The 16,984-nt window shown below is 40.7% G+C and overlaps 1 protein-coding gene across 1 annotated transcript in view; it reads left to right on the forward strand.

Moving 5' to 3' along the window:
- LOC140549860 (polycomb group RING finger protein 3) overlaps positions 1-16,984 on the forward strand; it is a 47,506-nt gene that overhangs the window by 16,930 nt on the left and 13,592 nt on the right. The window contains exons 2-6 of the mRNA XM_072673608.1: positions 5,825-5,928; positions 8,686-8,803; positions 10,124-10,220; positions 16,293-16,348; positions 16,585-16,695. Coding sequence (XP_072529709.1) covers positions 5,914-5,928; positions 8,686-8,803; positions 10,124-10,220; positions 16,293-16,348; positions 16,585-16,695 — 397 coding nt within the window. The 5' untranslated portion in view covers positions 5,825-5,913. The remainder of the gene's footprint in view (positions 1-5,824; positions 5,929-8,685; positions 8,804-10,123; positions 10,221-16,292; positions 16,349-16,584; positions 16,696-16,984) is intronic.

Raw genomic sequence — 16,984 nt, forward strand, 5'->3', positions numbered from 1 at the left:
ATGACCCCTCTCTTTTTTTTTATTTTTTTTATTGTGATCTTTTTCATCATTGACAAGTATCAGCTTGATTCTTTTAGTTCTTGATTGGGAAGGCTTCTAGGTCTGTGAGATTCTTTGGACATCTTGATTGCACTGCTCTTTTGAGGCCTGACTACTTTTAGTTTTCCGTTTCCGTTTAGTTTTTTTTTTTTTTTTTTGATGAAGTTTATTTCAGGGTTTTTTTTAGGGCCATGGCAAAACCTGTGCCTCTTTCGTTCAGAATCATTATCCTTTAACGTTTGATGCTGACGAACAATCGTCTGTTCTTACATCTGGTAAATGTAATCTTCAGACAGGCGATGCTCAGATTTTGCCTTCTACACAAGTAGGAACCTTTTTTTTTGTGAGTTGACATTTGACACTAATCAAGCAAATGTCTAAAGCCTTCTTCCATCTTCAGCGTTTAAAGGCTCTGGCGGTTTCTCTCACCTGTGATGCTGAGAAACTGGTGCTTTTATTTCATGCAGGTTGGGCTACTGTAACACCTTTTTTGCTGATTAAGCTGCACAGGTTCTGCAGAAGCTTCAGTATGTGTGTGAAACTGTGCTGCCAGAGTTCTCACTTGCACTTCACCTTGTTTTGATGCCACTCCTGTACTAGCAGAGCTACGCTGGCCTTCCGTCAGTGTGTGTATTGATTCTAAAAGTCTTGGTTTGACATACAGAGCGTTTCTGGGTACAACTCCAGTGTATCTTTGTGACCTGGTGGAGCCTTACACTCCTTCCTCTTTACACTCTGCAGGGTCTCTCACGCTACACAGAGCTTTTTGTTGAAGAGCACATGGATGGATTTCCTTGTGGGACTAGGGCTGTGTATTGGCAAGAACCTGGCCATACTATCTGCATCACAATACAGGGGTTGCGATTCAGTATGTTGCGGTACTGTAAGCTAGATGAAATATCGTGATTTATTTATTACATTACATATATTATATTCTTTATATTATTTATGTATTTTAAATACATTCAGAACCTTGGGATCTGAAGACACAGTACAACACTGCTGGGGTTCGAACCCAACACAGAATGAAGCACTGTCTGCCAGTTATCTTTGCTGGTAAACGATTCATTAAAAATCCATACAGGGTTTTTGAGAATTGATGCATTATTACAAAACTTGGCAACACACAAGTGTATCAATACTGTCTTCGTCCCTGTACGGGATGCAGTTAAAAATACTGTAAATCTCCAACGGACAGACTTTATTGACCTGTAAGAACAGAAACATGCATCTTTGCCAGTGATTCTGTGGTGTTTTTGGCCTTTGATTGTATGGCTGCTCCTGTGTCTTGGGGATGGTACTTGCTCTTGTGCAGGTAGATCGCCACATCAGGGTGGGATTTCTACTCTGGTTTATGTGAACACTTGTGCCTTTATGTTTAAATACCAGTCAACCCCTTGTGTTTTAGGGTGCTTTTGAATAGATCAACCATTTTTCTTTTCATTTTTCTACAATCTTCTGCAATCCACTCCTGATTTCCAAGAATGAACGGTGTAGCCCAGACAGTTTTTTTTTTATTCTGCTCTCTTCCTGCTCTTTCCATAACTTTACATCTGTGTCTTCTAATAAGAAACATCTGTCTTGTTTAAACAAGGACGCCTGATTGTTAACGTGCCTGGTGAACATTGACACAGGTCGGAATTCCAGAGTAGGCTCAAGCAGACCGGCGGTAGGATCAGGAATCGGTGGTAGTTTACATGCATCATGATGGTCATCAGGCTGGATGATATTAAATGTCAGGAAACCGCTTTGAGTCGCTAAAGAAAAGCATGTGGATGTGTTTGGGGTGTTGGGTAAATTTGCTGCAGGTTTCTCAGGCTGTTCGTGACCTTCTTTCCTTCCCTGTCTATTTTTCTTCCTTCTTTTCTTTCTTTCTTTCTGTTCGTCTCCTTTTTGTTTGTTTTATTTATTTTATTATTTATAAAAGACGTTCTGTCTGTCGTTATTTCTGTCTCTGCCTTTCTTTATTTCCCTCTGGTTTTGTTCTTGTTTTGTTTTCATTCTTTCCTTTGGTCTGTTTTTTGCTCTGTCTTTCTTTAATTCTTTTTTTTTTTTTTTTTTTTTAATTTTTTCTTGGTAAGACCCCACCTGCAATGATACTATTGTCTAAGGACCATTTTTGTCATTGCGGTGCACGATCAGACAATCGTACGCTAATGACCGCAGATCATTAAGTGAGTTGAAGGTGTACCAAAATGCATTGTGAGTCTCTTGTTATGTTAAATATAAAATGTATCAAAACCCTGATAAAGCATAATTAAACATATGTAGCTCAGTCAAGTTCTGTACTTCTTTCTCCAGTCCTCTTCACATTTCAAAACCGTTTGTCTACAGCTGTGAATAAAACCCCAGTCTCGGTCTCGCTGCATGAACTTTTGGCTTGTTTGTTATGTACATGTTGACTGTTGATGCCGGTCTGAGACAAGAAGGTGTCTAAATTCATATGTTGATTTGATGTGTATCAGCGCTCTTTAGTGAATCTCCCCCCCTCTATAGCATGATATACATCACACAGAGGTGGTCAAAGCCTCTCTTGACTTTTTTCTGTGAATAAGGAATAGGCTAAAGCTTGCAGTTCTGTAAAATGCTGCTCCCATTAGTGTGACCAAAGTCCTGAAGGATAAGTCACACTCCGTCTAGCTTGCTTCCATAGCTGCTCCTAAAAACTCTAAAAACCCCAACCAGCCCTAGTTCCACTGTTCACCACACTGTTGTGATCGTCTTCTCAGCTAGCCCACGCTGCTTTCTGGAAGGCCCACATTGGCTTAGTAATGTGTCCTTGGTGAACCTGCGCTCATCTCTGTGGGCTAACTGAAGTAATTTCACAGGCCGGTGGGCAGACCAAACCACTAATGGCGGCCTAGTTGTTCTCTCCGTCTGGACACAGTAAGCTGAGCTATAAAAAAATACAAATAAAAAAATAAACAGCAAGCAGAGTCCGTGCATGTGGGGGTATCGTCAGTAACGTCACTGCATGGTATCGCACGAATCGGTGCCCACACCACCGGGGGTGAGCAGTAAGAAACGCACAAAAAGGATAGTTTGAAGGATGTTGGGCTCCTGTATAAATGCTGGAGTTATTACAACAACCTCATAGTATCTTAGCGATGAGTGATTTGGTGGAAAACCACCAGATCCTGATAGATCCACATAATTATATGAGGTTATTTCCTTAAAGGTTATTAATATCTCCTGGTTGCACTCAGCCAGTGCCTGGGTTTGCTCAATTCCATCACCAGCTTACCTGGTTTCACAGCATTAAGCACTGGCTTACCAAACCAGGTGCTGGATGATGATTCTAAATAATAGGTGACTCTCATGAGGAGAGCTTTGAAGCACAGACCTGATACAGCACAGATTGCTTGAAGATTGAACTCCGATAAGTAAAAGTTCTCAAATCTCCAGTGCCAGCTCCACCAGCCCGTTACTTTGCGGCCCTCTTCTTTGCAACCCCTGGTGTGCATAGCAAAGGCCTCACTCCCTCTCTGTTCAGTTAACTACTCTAATAGGATGCAGCGGATGCCTAGTTTGGGTCAATGACAGTGTTTGTTTTCAGCAAATAAGAAGGTGTGTATCTGTGATGGTTGCATTCACTCTTCTACACTTTCAAGTCCCCTTATTCAAATTACCACGTGGTAAATGACATGATTCAGTTCGTGTTTGTCCTGAGCCCTTAAACGGTTTAGTCTGATGCCTGAAACCCGCTGCTGTGCTCCGAAGAAGGCCTAAAATGTTCGGGATGGAGGCGTGACCTCTGCCTGCAACACGCATCTGCTAGGTACAGTAGATGTGGTGTTAAGGTAGATCATGTAATAAAAAGCTTAATATTCAGAGTCTTGCAGTTAGTGATGGACCAATCGGTGTCTTTGGGGTCCATGCTGATCGGCCAATACCGATTAAGGGCGGGACTGAATGTCCTATTAACCTTTCCAACCAAACTGTGTAATGCATCATCGTTCAGGGCTTTTGTAATGATCTGTGCTTCGTTTCTTAATAAGAAATGTACTTTTACTTGTTGGGATCAACTGCGTTTAACACAGCGTCGAACTCCAATCACCACGGAGGAAGCCTGAATTCCTGAAAGTGACATAGTCTTGAGAGGGGGGTATCCGGTAACTGGCTGCACACACTGAGAAGATTTCAACGCCGGCTTGAATGGAGTTCTGCAGTGCTTAAATGAGGAATTGCAGCGTCCTCTGACTACAGCAACTCGCAACATATGGATCATATGATCCAACCACCGTCCAAGGTGGTTTTTTAAACCAGTTAACCAGCATCAGGCACAGGTTTACTTTTAGTAAATGCTTGCCATGTTATTTAATACTGTATGATCTCAACTCCTGTAAGCATATCTGACTTTAGTAAATACTGTGTAGCGTTGCAATGCTCAAAACAGAACAATACTTTAGCAAAGACACTGATTGGCATTTAATCTTGTTCTTGATTATTTGGCTTGGTGATGTTGGCGCACACAGCATGAAAAATGAGTAGTGCAGTGTTGTGCACAGCCTAAAAAGTCCAAAATATGCACTTTAACATCACTTAAATAAAATCGGTTAAATACAAATACTTGAGTCATGACATTACTTGCCTTCTGGTATTTTTGCACCTTTCACACATATTACAGATTCATTTTCTTAGTATTTCCGGATATGGTTTAGATGCCAGATCTTTTTTTAAAATATTTATTTATTGATCGGCTGACAGCAGTGCACTTTCTTTCCCCAGTTATAATGGACTGACTAATTGATTATGGAAATAGCTGAATCCTTAAAACCATGTAAACGCAGCTTCATTCAACACCTTCTACAGTGGGTGAAACCACAGAGCTACAACACAGCATAACATTCATCACCCCATTCAAAACCTTTATACTTTATGTTGAGATATAAGCACAAGGTCACACATTGTCACCTGTGGGTTTTAGATAAGCTAAAGAGCATGTCTCTGCCCAGCTGAGTCATGTGCAGTTTGATTTGCCTAAGGGTAGAATACAGCCCGAGCTTTGTGTGAAGAGCTTAGTTCAGTAAGAAACTGAAGGTACCGGAGATTAAGAGTTTTGAATGGTTGTGATGGTGTTGTATGGACAGTTCAGCGCTGTCTCAGTACATCACTAGTCTGAGAAGTAATGTAAAGCTGTGGTATAAATCAAATCTACAAAATAGCACAATGTGTTTTACGTAACTCAACAGTGTTGACCAAAGATCAGTTCTTGTAAAATCAGGTGCTCTTGATGTTTATCTCTTTTTAAATATAAAAAAGTGCCTCTGTTGTGCCCCAAAGTTCTTTCCCCAACAGTGTGACTAGAGCCAGTCAGTGCCCTCGTGTGGACGGACCTGGTGTCACAACTCACTGAGTGTTATTAGAAACAGGGATAGGTCGCCTGAATCGGTCATGTCTGGAGAGATGGATATTTTATGCTCATATGGAAGTTTAGTTCATCTATATTTTAAGCCCACAAAGAACTTCATGATTTTACACTCATGTGAGCCTTCTTGTGACCGCTTGTCCAAGCATAAGCTGCAGTCATAATTAGTTCAGAGACAAGTCAGAGAGCCCAACACAGCGTCCATCTGTTACTTCCTTCATATGTTTTTCTTTTCAAATTTCATTCACAAATGCTGCACTTGCATCTTTTATCGTATGTGTGTTTACTGTGTTCTGAACCGACGTGAAGATCTGATCTGATGATGGATGCCATAGTTGACTCTCTTCAGCTGAAATGTTGTGGCGTAACTTTGCAGATTTGAACTGAACGCATTTGTCCTGGTTGTTTTCTGTGTAGGTGTGAGAGCAGCAGTCCAGGATGCAGAGTTAGTGCCGGCCTCCATCTTCTAGTAGAAGCCTGGCTGCCCCAATCTCTGCAGTAAACACATGGCGGCATTAGGGGTAAGTGCGTGCACACACACACACAGCCAGCTTGTCTAGTCTCTGTAAAGAAAGAAGTATTGCCAGTAGAATAGGACTCTCTGGAACAGATAAACATGAACCTACTGACACTTTGTCTGATGCCAGCATTGAGTTGTGGAGCAGTGGAACTGGTGCTCCATCCAATACTTTTTGGGATGAGGTGGGGTGGTAAACATGTAAACATCCTGACTTCACTAACTCTCTTGTCACTGAATGCAATTAAATTCTCACCGCAGTGCTCCATAATGTAGTTGAAAGCCTTTTCTGCACAGAAGAGAAAGTTAATCCAAAAAATCAGGGTAGCAGGATAAGCTCTCAACTTTTTTTTTTGTTTTTAAATATAATTGTAATAATTTTGTTTATAAATACACTTGATTTTGGGAGAAGCAATGAATAGGCAAGTGTCCCAATACTTACCTATATAGTGTAGTGTAACCATGTAGTGTTTTTTCTCTTACTGTACAAAATGAACACCATTCTGCCTGTTCTTGCTGGATGCACTGGGGTATTTGAGCACTTCCAGAATAAATTTCACGCCAAGAGCTTGCTGTTGACCGTGTTAATCAGAGTATCAGTAAACATTTACTAAATACGTTTTCATATATATTTAATAGTTTGTTCATATTTTCTGTTGTCTCAGAAATAGATAATATGGCAGAAATAGATGGCAGAATTCTTCAACAATTAAGACCTCAGATATGTTTGAAAATATACAAAAATATTCTGTTTTTTTGTGTAACATTACAGTAGTGGAAAATGATTAAATAGAGATATTTTAGGCCAGTAATCATTACATTACTGTTACTGTACAGGATTAGAAATGGGGCTGGACAGTTAACCGAAAATGAATCTTGCCATGGTGATTATTTTTAATTCTGTTATTCAGTCTTTTTTGTTTTCAATGTGTTCATGTACTGTCCCCTCAAAAACATACTGTGTGTGTCGAAACACATTGGGTGTGTGTGTAGTCTCCACCCAGTCCAGCGTGCGACACAGAAACGACATGGAAAACTGAAACACCCAACCGAGCAACTCGAGCTGCTTATATAATCGCTCATAAATCATAATTGAGAGAAAATGTACTGTTAATGGTGATACTGATTTGAGTTTGGAATATCACTTCTAAACACAGCGATTTTATATATATTTTTAAGCAGGTTCCCACAGATGCTGATATTATTCCAATGATATTGTGATCTCCATTAAAAATTGTAGGCAGTACATTACTGCTGTACTGAAATGTATGTTTACACCCACACACGTCCCCCAGTGATGTAGTGTGTTTTGAGCAGAGGCGTGGAGGGAGCGGCCCACATAATTATCTTGCAGAATAAGTGGAATTCTCACACACGCTGTGATTCCACTGCTGCATGCTTACTGGTAGCCTTGATGCCACGAAATGTGGAGCACACTGGAGTGAGAATTCTGCTTAATCTCACCTCAGTCCACTGGGTCTGAAGAACATTAGTGTTGCCAAGAACTATTCAGGTAAAAGTGTAGAAAGGCAGGGTTTCCCATGAACTCTGCAAAAGTTTTATCCAGCAGTATTTACTGTACGCTAAACCTCCTGTGTGGTATTGTGGAGAACTGAATATTTAAACAGTGACAGTGAAGGAAACGCAGGATGGTGGTGCATCTTAAGTTGTTGCCACTTTCAGGCAGTTGCTAGGGTGTTGCGATGGTTGTTGTTGTTATGGTATACAGGTTGGTTGCTATGGTGTTGCTAGGTGACTCCTATGGTATCCTAGGTAGTTATGGTGCTATGGTGTTACTAGGTGGTTGCTATGGTATCTCTGGAGCTATAGTATTCCTGGGGCACATTAAGTAGCCATTATTGTAATTTAGAGGGCTGCAGGAAACACCAGAGGAGAGAGGCATGTAGTCTGTGTCTTGAATCTTTAAAGTATTTGAAATTGCCTAACACTTTCTCAGGTTGTAAGAATAGTTTATTTTAGGCTTTTCTTGGCTGTTGCCTTTTTTGTTAGTGTGGCTCGTTTACTATTTTCATCTAAAAGGCAAGGCACATGTACTACTTGCTGTTTTACTCGCTATAATAGTGTGGTGGTCTGGAGGGGACCTGGACAGGCTGAGTGCTCGCATGGCTTCATTCTGAATTTAACAATAGCAGAACCTCTATTCTTAAACTGTATTGGGATTAGATTAATTTCTCAGGAGAATATCTGTTAAAAAAATCTATACATGAAACAATAAAATAAAATGCATGTCTCCTCAGTAATAAAACTAATGTCCCCATGGCAATAAAATAAAAAGGTTGAGCAAGTTTAGTGTGCTCGATGCAGGTTGTCACATGACCACCTTCACAACAGCTGCGTTCAGATGGTCAACGAGACGCTGGTTCCAACAACAGTTTGATTTCATTTAGTTTCAGAAAGTTTTAGTTTTGAGATTCTGAAAATATTGATAATACAGTGCAAAAGACAAAAGACAAAAAACACAGTGAAATCCGGATTGGGCGAAAATGATCACACGTTTTATCAAAACACTCAGACCTGGTCGATCCGGAGGGGAATAAAATGAGAGAAGAATTACTCCAGGACCCAATGTAAATGTAATTCTGTCCACATGGAGCTTTAGAGTGACTATAGAGTGACACACATTTTGACCCTTACACCACATGTGTAAAACACAACATTCTGTAGTGTTCTAGTCTAGTGAGTGTAAACAGTATCTGTAGATTTGAGTGTTTTTGTTTATTTCTTTAATTTTATTTCACAGAACCCAGAGATGCTCACAAGAAAGATTAAATTGTGGGACATTAATGCCCACATTACGTGTCGCCTGTGTGAGGGGTACCTGATCGACGCCACTACTGTCACCGAGTGCTTACACACATGTGAGTATTAAACACAGACACACATATCCCATACCTGTGCTCTACTTAGTCTCTGAGGTTAACATCTGTGGCCAGTATTTGTTTATGTGTTGAGTTTGTCAGAAGTTTGAAAACGAATGCATTTATTGGGAATTTTATTAGTTTAGTATTTTTAGTAATAGTAAATAGTAATACTTGTACTTGTAAAAATTCTTTGATTATATGAATAGTATGTATGTAACTAGTTGGGGCAAAAATGAAAAAAAGAAAAACCACTCCGCTTTTATTGGTTGGATTATGTCCCCATGACTCATAACAGTAGCTGTATAGCCTTGCCTAGCATGTATATAGCACTCTTACAAAAACATGTGTGTAAATATGTTTTACGATGTAATTTTTTTTTTACAATGTAAATATTCTATTTAATAGTTTGACATTTTTACTGGGTCTTGCTGGGTAGTTTTGCTGTCTTTACTAGTTTAGCTAGTTGAAGAAACTGTATGTAGCCAGCTGGGTTAGCCTAAAGCCTAGCAAAACAGTAAAGCACTTTTGTAAGTCGCTCTGGATAAGAGCGTCTGCTAAATGCTGTAAATGCAAATGAAAGGGGGCACAACAGTGTTTGGGGTTCATGTTTCAGTTCAGTGTCCTAAACCCTAATTTAACTATGCCAATATAGTTAAAATACCATGGGTACTTTTTACTGGTTACTATATATATATATATATATATATATATATATGATCATCTGAAAGTAATAGCTGCTCAAACCTACTATCCTATATTTCAGGGTAGGGATTATATCGTAATTCATTCTTTAACTTCCTTTTGATATATATTCCTTTGTTTTCTGCTGATATCAGTCTGATATTGATACCTGGTATTAGATCGGTGCCATTTCACCTGTCATCATGAACTGCGGTGATGTAAGAAGCATATTTTACCCACTTTACATCTTCACATGCTGAAGGTGTTTTTACAGCAGTACTAACTGAATTGAACAGCAGATGGAGCTCTCTTGCCACTTTTGGCGTGTGATGTCTGTGTATGACAGAATGGCTTTGATCATAATTTGATCAGCCATTGTTGACTTCTGTTCACTGTAGCTTCAGTCAAAAAGGATGTTTTATGTTGCACCTTCTTTTTCCATCATTGCTTTACTGTGGTCATCAGTCTCAGACAGCTGATGCATAAAAGAAAGCTTCCCATCTATATTTCACCCACTTCACTCCAGGGTACGACTGCGTTGCTGAGCATTTCCAGCAATCTAGCCCGTGTTATGTAAACAATGTACAGCGCAGTGATGTGTGTATCCACGTTAACATGTGTGTTCTCTGTGCACAGTCTGCAGGAGCTGTTTAGTGAAGTATCTGGAAGAAAACAACACGTGCCCCACATGTAGGATTGTCATTCACCAGAGCCACCCACTGCAGTATATCGGGTAAGTGCTCACTGCAGCAGCCGTGCTCGACCCACCCTACACACACACAGACACACACACACAAGCACACATACTCTCATACACGCACGCTTTTTAACACACATCCACACTGACACTCAGACAGCTCTGTCAGTGTACTGCCTATCGCAGCCCTGTAGGGGTCTGCCAAGACACGCTGTTCTTGTTGACACAAGCCAGCCTGAAGCAGGCCTGTCTTCTTTGGGATTCTACATGTTGTGGTTGTGTTGTCTTTACGATGGCCAAGTAATGCTGGACCATTTAAAGGTGTTGATTATAACTTTGTCTATAGTTAAAACATAGTAAAAAAGTACTGAAGAAAACACACGTTGGGTTGCAGGTTGTGTTTTGATGGGAGGACAGCAGTTGCTTTTACATGTTATGGTGTATTTTTATATATATATACTTTATTTTTTTTTTTAAACAGGTGGACAGACAGACATATATATATATATATATCTGTCTGTCCACCTGTTTAAAAAAAAAAAGTTCTGGACATTATTCCATTATTCCAATGTCAGTAAAACACTAATATTAGAATAAATACAAGTACCATTAATACAGAGGAGTAATTTTACATTGCTGTGTTTATTAAATCATCTCCAATGTCATCTCCAACACTGGTTTGGCAAATCAATGCTTTATGATGTTAGCTAGTAATGGGTTTGAGCGAATTCATGTGCTTGCTGGAGAAGTCCAGGAGACCTCTGTAGTTAAGCAGTGTTGTTCTTCTAACTAGCTCACAATATCTCAACCATGTTCTTATTACTTTTTACTAGGGATATGTCTATGCAGTTATTTTGCTTTTCGAACAAATCTCCTCTCTTAATGCTGAGCTTCAGCCAATACTGATCTGATCTGATCTGATCTTTGTGTTTGTATAAATATTACAGACACGCAGTTTAGATAAGATGAGCTGCTGATTAATACCTTCAGTCAACTTCACCTTATTTTTAGTAACCATTTCTATAAGGAGACGTTCTGGACTGATTTACTTAGTTTAGTAGCAGCCTTTTTAAAAAACAAAATGACTTATGGTGTTTACTAACTTCCTTGACCATTCAGCTCCTAGTTCCTTTAACATGCTACAGTCAAGTCAGTGCGCGCGTGTGTGTTGCACACTTGGATTGATATCTGTTGTGCTGAGGGGAATGCGCTATGATTGGTTTTACTGTTTTATTTTTTGCATGGGATTTAGTGGTTTCACAAGCAAAACTACTCTTATTGCAAAAATGAATGGTTTAAATAATGTGCCTGGGTGCCTAAACCCTCTTCACAAGACTGTACTTTAAGGAATCCAGATGTTGGACCATTACAATCTGTCCGTTCATCATTAAATGTAAGGGATATTTTATTTTCAGATTGTTCAAACTCTATAATAACTAAAAATTATTAACAACAATTTAATATTAACCTGCAGTAATAAAAACTGTAGGGCTGTGTGTGGTCTTAATACTCTCTACCTTGCTCATTTTATCTCGCGGTGTGTCTCTCTTACCGTCTGCCATCTTTAGACATGATGCAGAAGGGCCCTGCAGCATTACTAATACCCGCCAGAACTGTGAAAGAATCATATTTCTTTTAGAACCACCATGAGACTTGTTGCTAACTGCTTCATGCTTCCACTGTGGGCAGTGAAGCCAGTGAATCATACTTTATCCTTAGTGAGAGTCCAGGCTGAACTGGGATGCCTGTTTTGTGGTGTAGTTTGATTTACACACACATGCAGTAACCTCACCGATTGGTTTGCAGCACGTTTATGTGGTCTGTTAGGCTGGTGCAGTAGAGGCAACTGTACTTAAGTGAATTGCTACAACTGCATTGTCTGTTGCTGTATTTGTTAATGTATTTTTGGTTTGCATTATATATTCATGGCATCCTGGAGGTCTTTATCATTTACCATAAATATGTAAGCACATGAGAACCTATTTTCTATGAGTAAGACCCCTGTTTGAGTGGATTGGTGGGATGTGTGGCCTGTATGTGCCTTTAGCTTTTTCTGCATGTTATTGTCTGATTAATGTCTGGGCCTTTGGGCCGGGTGCCAGATATTTCATAATTGTCATTTAGTGGCAGCACAGTAGCATTTGCACGCTCATGAAAAACACTTTGCAAACACATTAAATATTCACTGCTGCCTGTGTGTTGTGCTTTGTTTTTGTTTTTTTTTCGCTCTGGGCCTTTCAGATGGCTTGGCAAATGCAGGCCTGAAGCCAGATGAAAGGCGGGCAGCGTGCGGGTGAGGATGGAGTAGGAGATGGTGAGGGTTTTAAAGCCTGTAACAACACTGGATTCCCCCTCAAAGCAAATGCCATCCTCTCTGACTGCACATAATTAACGTGACCTTAGTTTAACATCCACTGTATTTGCCACCTCTGCTGTTTGATCGCTGGCAAGCGGAAGCTGGATTGTCTGTGTGTTATACCAGCATTAGCTCACTAAGCCTAATCAGAACCACACATGCTTGTACACACACACAGTTTGTTGATGATCTCTCTTAATGGCAGTCACCTTCTCATCCCCAGGCCCCTGAGCCCCCGCTATGGTAGCATGGTGGTGGTTAATTGGGCCGCAGTTTCCCCAGTGTGTGGTGGGCCTGGGGGAACAGGTGGCCCTTTTGGCTGGGCGTCAGGGACATGGCCTTTCTCTCGTTCTTACCCAGTGGGGCTGATGATGAGCTAACGCTGGTCTGGACTCTATCACACAGCTCTGGCAAGCTGCTCTAGGCTTAGACTTTGGCCTGTGGGGGCTTTTATCATGAGCGTGCTAATAATCACACATACACTTTAACCCCTTAACACAGAAAGGCTTATTACACTCTATGGTGTATTACTCAGTAACTCAGGGACTTCTACTGCCAAAGAATAGCCCCAGTTTGTAGACCCCACCAGTTTGTACAGACTTTATAGTGTAATAACGTTTTCGGCTTGCCAGCGTGTTAAAAAGCAGGCTTGAGTGTGTGGAGGGCAGTATATAAGTAAAATGGACAGATAAATTAATTAATCCTATGTAAATCCAACTAGAATGTCAGCATTGTGAACTGTTTTTGTCCCGAAGGCTACTGAGTGGTCTCAGCACTGGGACTGTACTCAGCGGTTTGATCTCTGGTGATGGCATAATCGTCACCAGGAGTCCCAGAGAGCGCAATAGGCCTCACTCTCTCCGCGTAGATAGGCTGGCCCTCCCTCTCCCGCCATCACTGCTGTCATTGTATTGCTAACCAGTGACTCATGTGACCTAGAAAAAAAAAAAAACACATGCTAGCCTCCCCCCTCCCAGTACTGGTGGCAACTTGTGATGGGAGACTTTTAGCTACTAAGTGGGAATTGGAAATGACCAGAATTGGAGGTGAAAGAAACTCCAGTTCATACAGTGAGTCCAAGAAGTATTTGATCCCTTGCTGATTTTCTTCGTTGGCCCACTAATAAAGACATGATCATTCTATACTTTTAATGGTAGATGTATTCTTACATGGAGAGACAGAATATTAAAAAGAAAATCCAGAAAATAAATCTAAGGAATATATATTAATTGATTTGTATTTCATGGAGTGAAATAAGTATTTGATCCCTTAGTATTCATTAGCAGTTCTGGCTTTTACAGACCAGTTAGACACTCCCAATCAACTTGTTACCTGACCTGAAGCCACCTGTTCTCACTAATCACTTGTGTGAAAAACACCTGTCCACAGAATCAGACAGATCACACAGATTTCAAGTCTCCAACATGGGTAAAACCAAAGAGCTGTCACAGGACCTCAGAGTCAGAATTGTTGACCTTCACAAAGCTGGAATGGGCTACAAAAAGATTAGTAAGGTGTTGGATGTGAAAGTAACAACTATTGGTGCAATTATCAGAAAGTTTAAAGAGTATAACATGACAATCAACAGACCTCGGCCCGGTGCTCCAAAGAAGATTTCGCCTCGTGGGGTGGCAATGATGCTGAGAACAGTCAGAAATCGTCCTGCAACCACTCGGCAGGAGTTAGCAAATGACCTGAAGGCAGCTGGGACCACAGTTTGCAAGGAAACAATTGGCAACACTTTGCGCAACAATGGATTCACATCCTGCAGTGCCCGAAAGGTACCCCTGCTGAAGAGAGCACATGTGGAGGCGCGCCTCAAGTATGCCAATGATCATTTGAAAGATGAACCAAGTTATTGGGAGAAGGTTTTGTGGTCAGACGAGACCAAAATTGAACTTTTTGGCCTCAACTCCACCGCCATGTGTGGAGGAAGAAAAATGCTGCCTATGACCCCAAGAACACTGTGCCCACCGTCAAGCATGGAGGTGGAAGCATAATGTTTTGGGGGTGTTTCTCTGCCAAGGGTACAGGGCTACTTCACCGCATCACTGGGAAGATGGATGGAGCCATGTACCGCACAATCCTGAGGGACAACCTCCTCCCCTCTGCCAGGGATCTGAAAATGGGCCGTGGTTGGGTCTTCCAACATGATAACGACCCTAAACATACAGCAAAGGCAACAAAGGATTGGCTCAAGAAAAATCACATTAAGGTCATGGAGTGGCCCAGCCAGTCGCCAGACCTCAATCCGATCGAAAATCTATGGAGGGAGCTGAAGGTCAGAGTTGCCAAGCGACAGCCCACCAACCTTCATGATTTAGAGAGGATCTGCAAAGAAGAGTGGGCCAAAATTCCCCCTGGTGTGTGTGCTAAACTTGTGGTTAACTACAACAAACGTCTCACCGCTGTGCTTGCAAACAAAGGCTTTGCCACTAAGTATTGAGTGTGTTTGGCAAGAGGGATCAAATACTTATTTTCCTCATTGAAATACAAATTAATTAAAATATATTCTTTAAAATTATATTCTGGATTTTTGTCTTGATATTCTGTCTCTCCATGTTAGAATATATCTACCATTAAAAGTGCAGAAGGATAGTGTCTTTATTAGTGGGCAAACAAAGAAAATCAGCAAGGGATCAAATACTTCTTGGACTCACTGTATATAGAAATTAAGCTGCAAAGACAACTAGTTTTTACATTTATTAATGTATTAATTTTGTGATGTTACAAAAAACAACTTGCCTGTTCATCTTATAGTGGTTTAGCCCCGCCCATTCATGCATGAGTGTTTCAGTCTGGGCTACTTTTTAAAGAAGTTTTAGGCGATAGCAGCCAGTCACAACCGAGCTAATTTCCATGTACAACTTAAAGGCACAGTAACAAAAGAAGCCTGCTTCATCAGCTTCACTAATTGAAACTGCTTTTGGTGCGTGAACCTACACCGTTGTCATAAGACAATAAGCTCAAGGGGAAATGGAATGCAAGATTTTTTACAACAGGAAACCCATTAACAAAAACAGATCTGTTACTATAGAAAACAACGGGCACCTGCGTAAGCACTAATTTGGTTATTTTGTTTTACCACAGACTTACTATCCCTAGTATCTGACAGATAAAGATTATCTGCAGATAAAGATTATCTTCTACATTCTCAGTCTTGAGATATATATATCAGGGAGGCAGCTTCAACCAGAAAGAAACATTTTTGATATCAGATGTCTCTTGCTTTTAATATGGCATCAGTGGATTGTTGATTGTGTTTGCCAGAGGGACTTGGTGCCCCAAGGCTTTCTGACATGGTAACTGGGTCTCTGAGGCAAACTGCACTATCAGGGGCCAGAGAGATGAACATGTCAACACATGCTTAGTGGCCGTGGCTCTTCCTACAACAATCAACAGCTCAGAATAACCACCGGTTTCAGAAAAGCACAGACGGCTGAAGCCTAAAAAGCTGCTCTGCATAGCAATGAATTGCAAAACATGATGCTTTATTGTCTGTTCATTCTGACATACATGCAAAAACTGAGTAAGCATGTAATTAAGCGCGTCATTAATAAGGCATGTTTCAATCATCAGGAATCATGACTGGGGTCACTGAAACTGTTCTAATTTTGTTCTCAAATGAATGCTTAGTTTAAATAGAAGATCATCAACATAATTATCAGTCATTAATGTTCTAGTTACATGCTATGCCGATTTCTATCACTTCTCCACACTGTTTCCATCTCTTCTTCTCCTTTTCTTCTCAGCCATGACCGAACAATGCAAGACATCGTCTACAAGTTGGTGCCAGGACTGCAAGAAGGTGTGTACATGTTTATTTTATCCTCCAGCATTGCCAGTGACTGGTTTACTGGATGTCCTTTCATTAAAATTGATACTTAAGAGCTTTGGGATATGATGTGAATGGCCTCTAGCAAATGAATGTCAGCACTGAGTGATAACACTGATACTGGAGTTATTTTGCAACACACACACACACACATATGTTGACCAAGGGTGATATTTCAAAGTTAATCTCTGAATATTTCCCCTGTGCAGCGGAGTTGAAAAAGCAGAGAGATTTCTATCAGAAGCTAGGCATGGAGGTACCTGGAGACATCAAAGGAGAGCTGTGTAACATGAAGCCCCACCTAGATGCCCAGCGCAACGGTATGACCATCACACACAATCTTCTCCAGCTGGTAAAATTAGCCTGAAGTAATAGTCTGGCGAAATATCAGATTTACCTAAAGTTTATTTCGGTGGTTTACCCTGATATAGGCTTGCGTTATGAATTTATTAATCAAATCTACACAATTTTACCCTCTAGTAGGACATGAGCTTTCATTACTAGCTTCATTACTCAAATTTACAGTGTCACCCCAGGCTTTCATTACTAGTTTGCCTAGCATACCAGAATCATCTCACACTTGCCTGAAAGAGTTGTTAAAGAGCCCAT

This window comes from Salminus brasiliensis, chromosome 2 (genome assembly GCF_030463535.1).
Source record: "Salminus brasiliensis chromosome 2, fSalBra1.hap2, whole genome shotgun sequence".
Taxonomy (NCBI): Eukaryota; Metazoa; Chordata; class Actinopteri; order Characiformes; family Bryconidae; genus Salminus; species Salminus brasiliensis.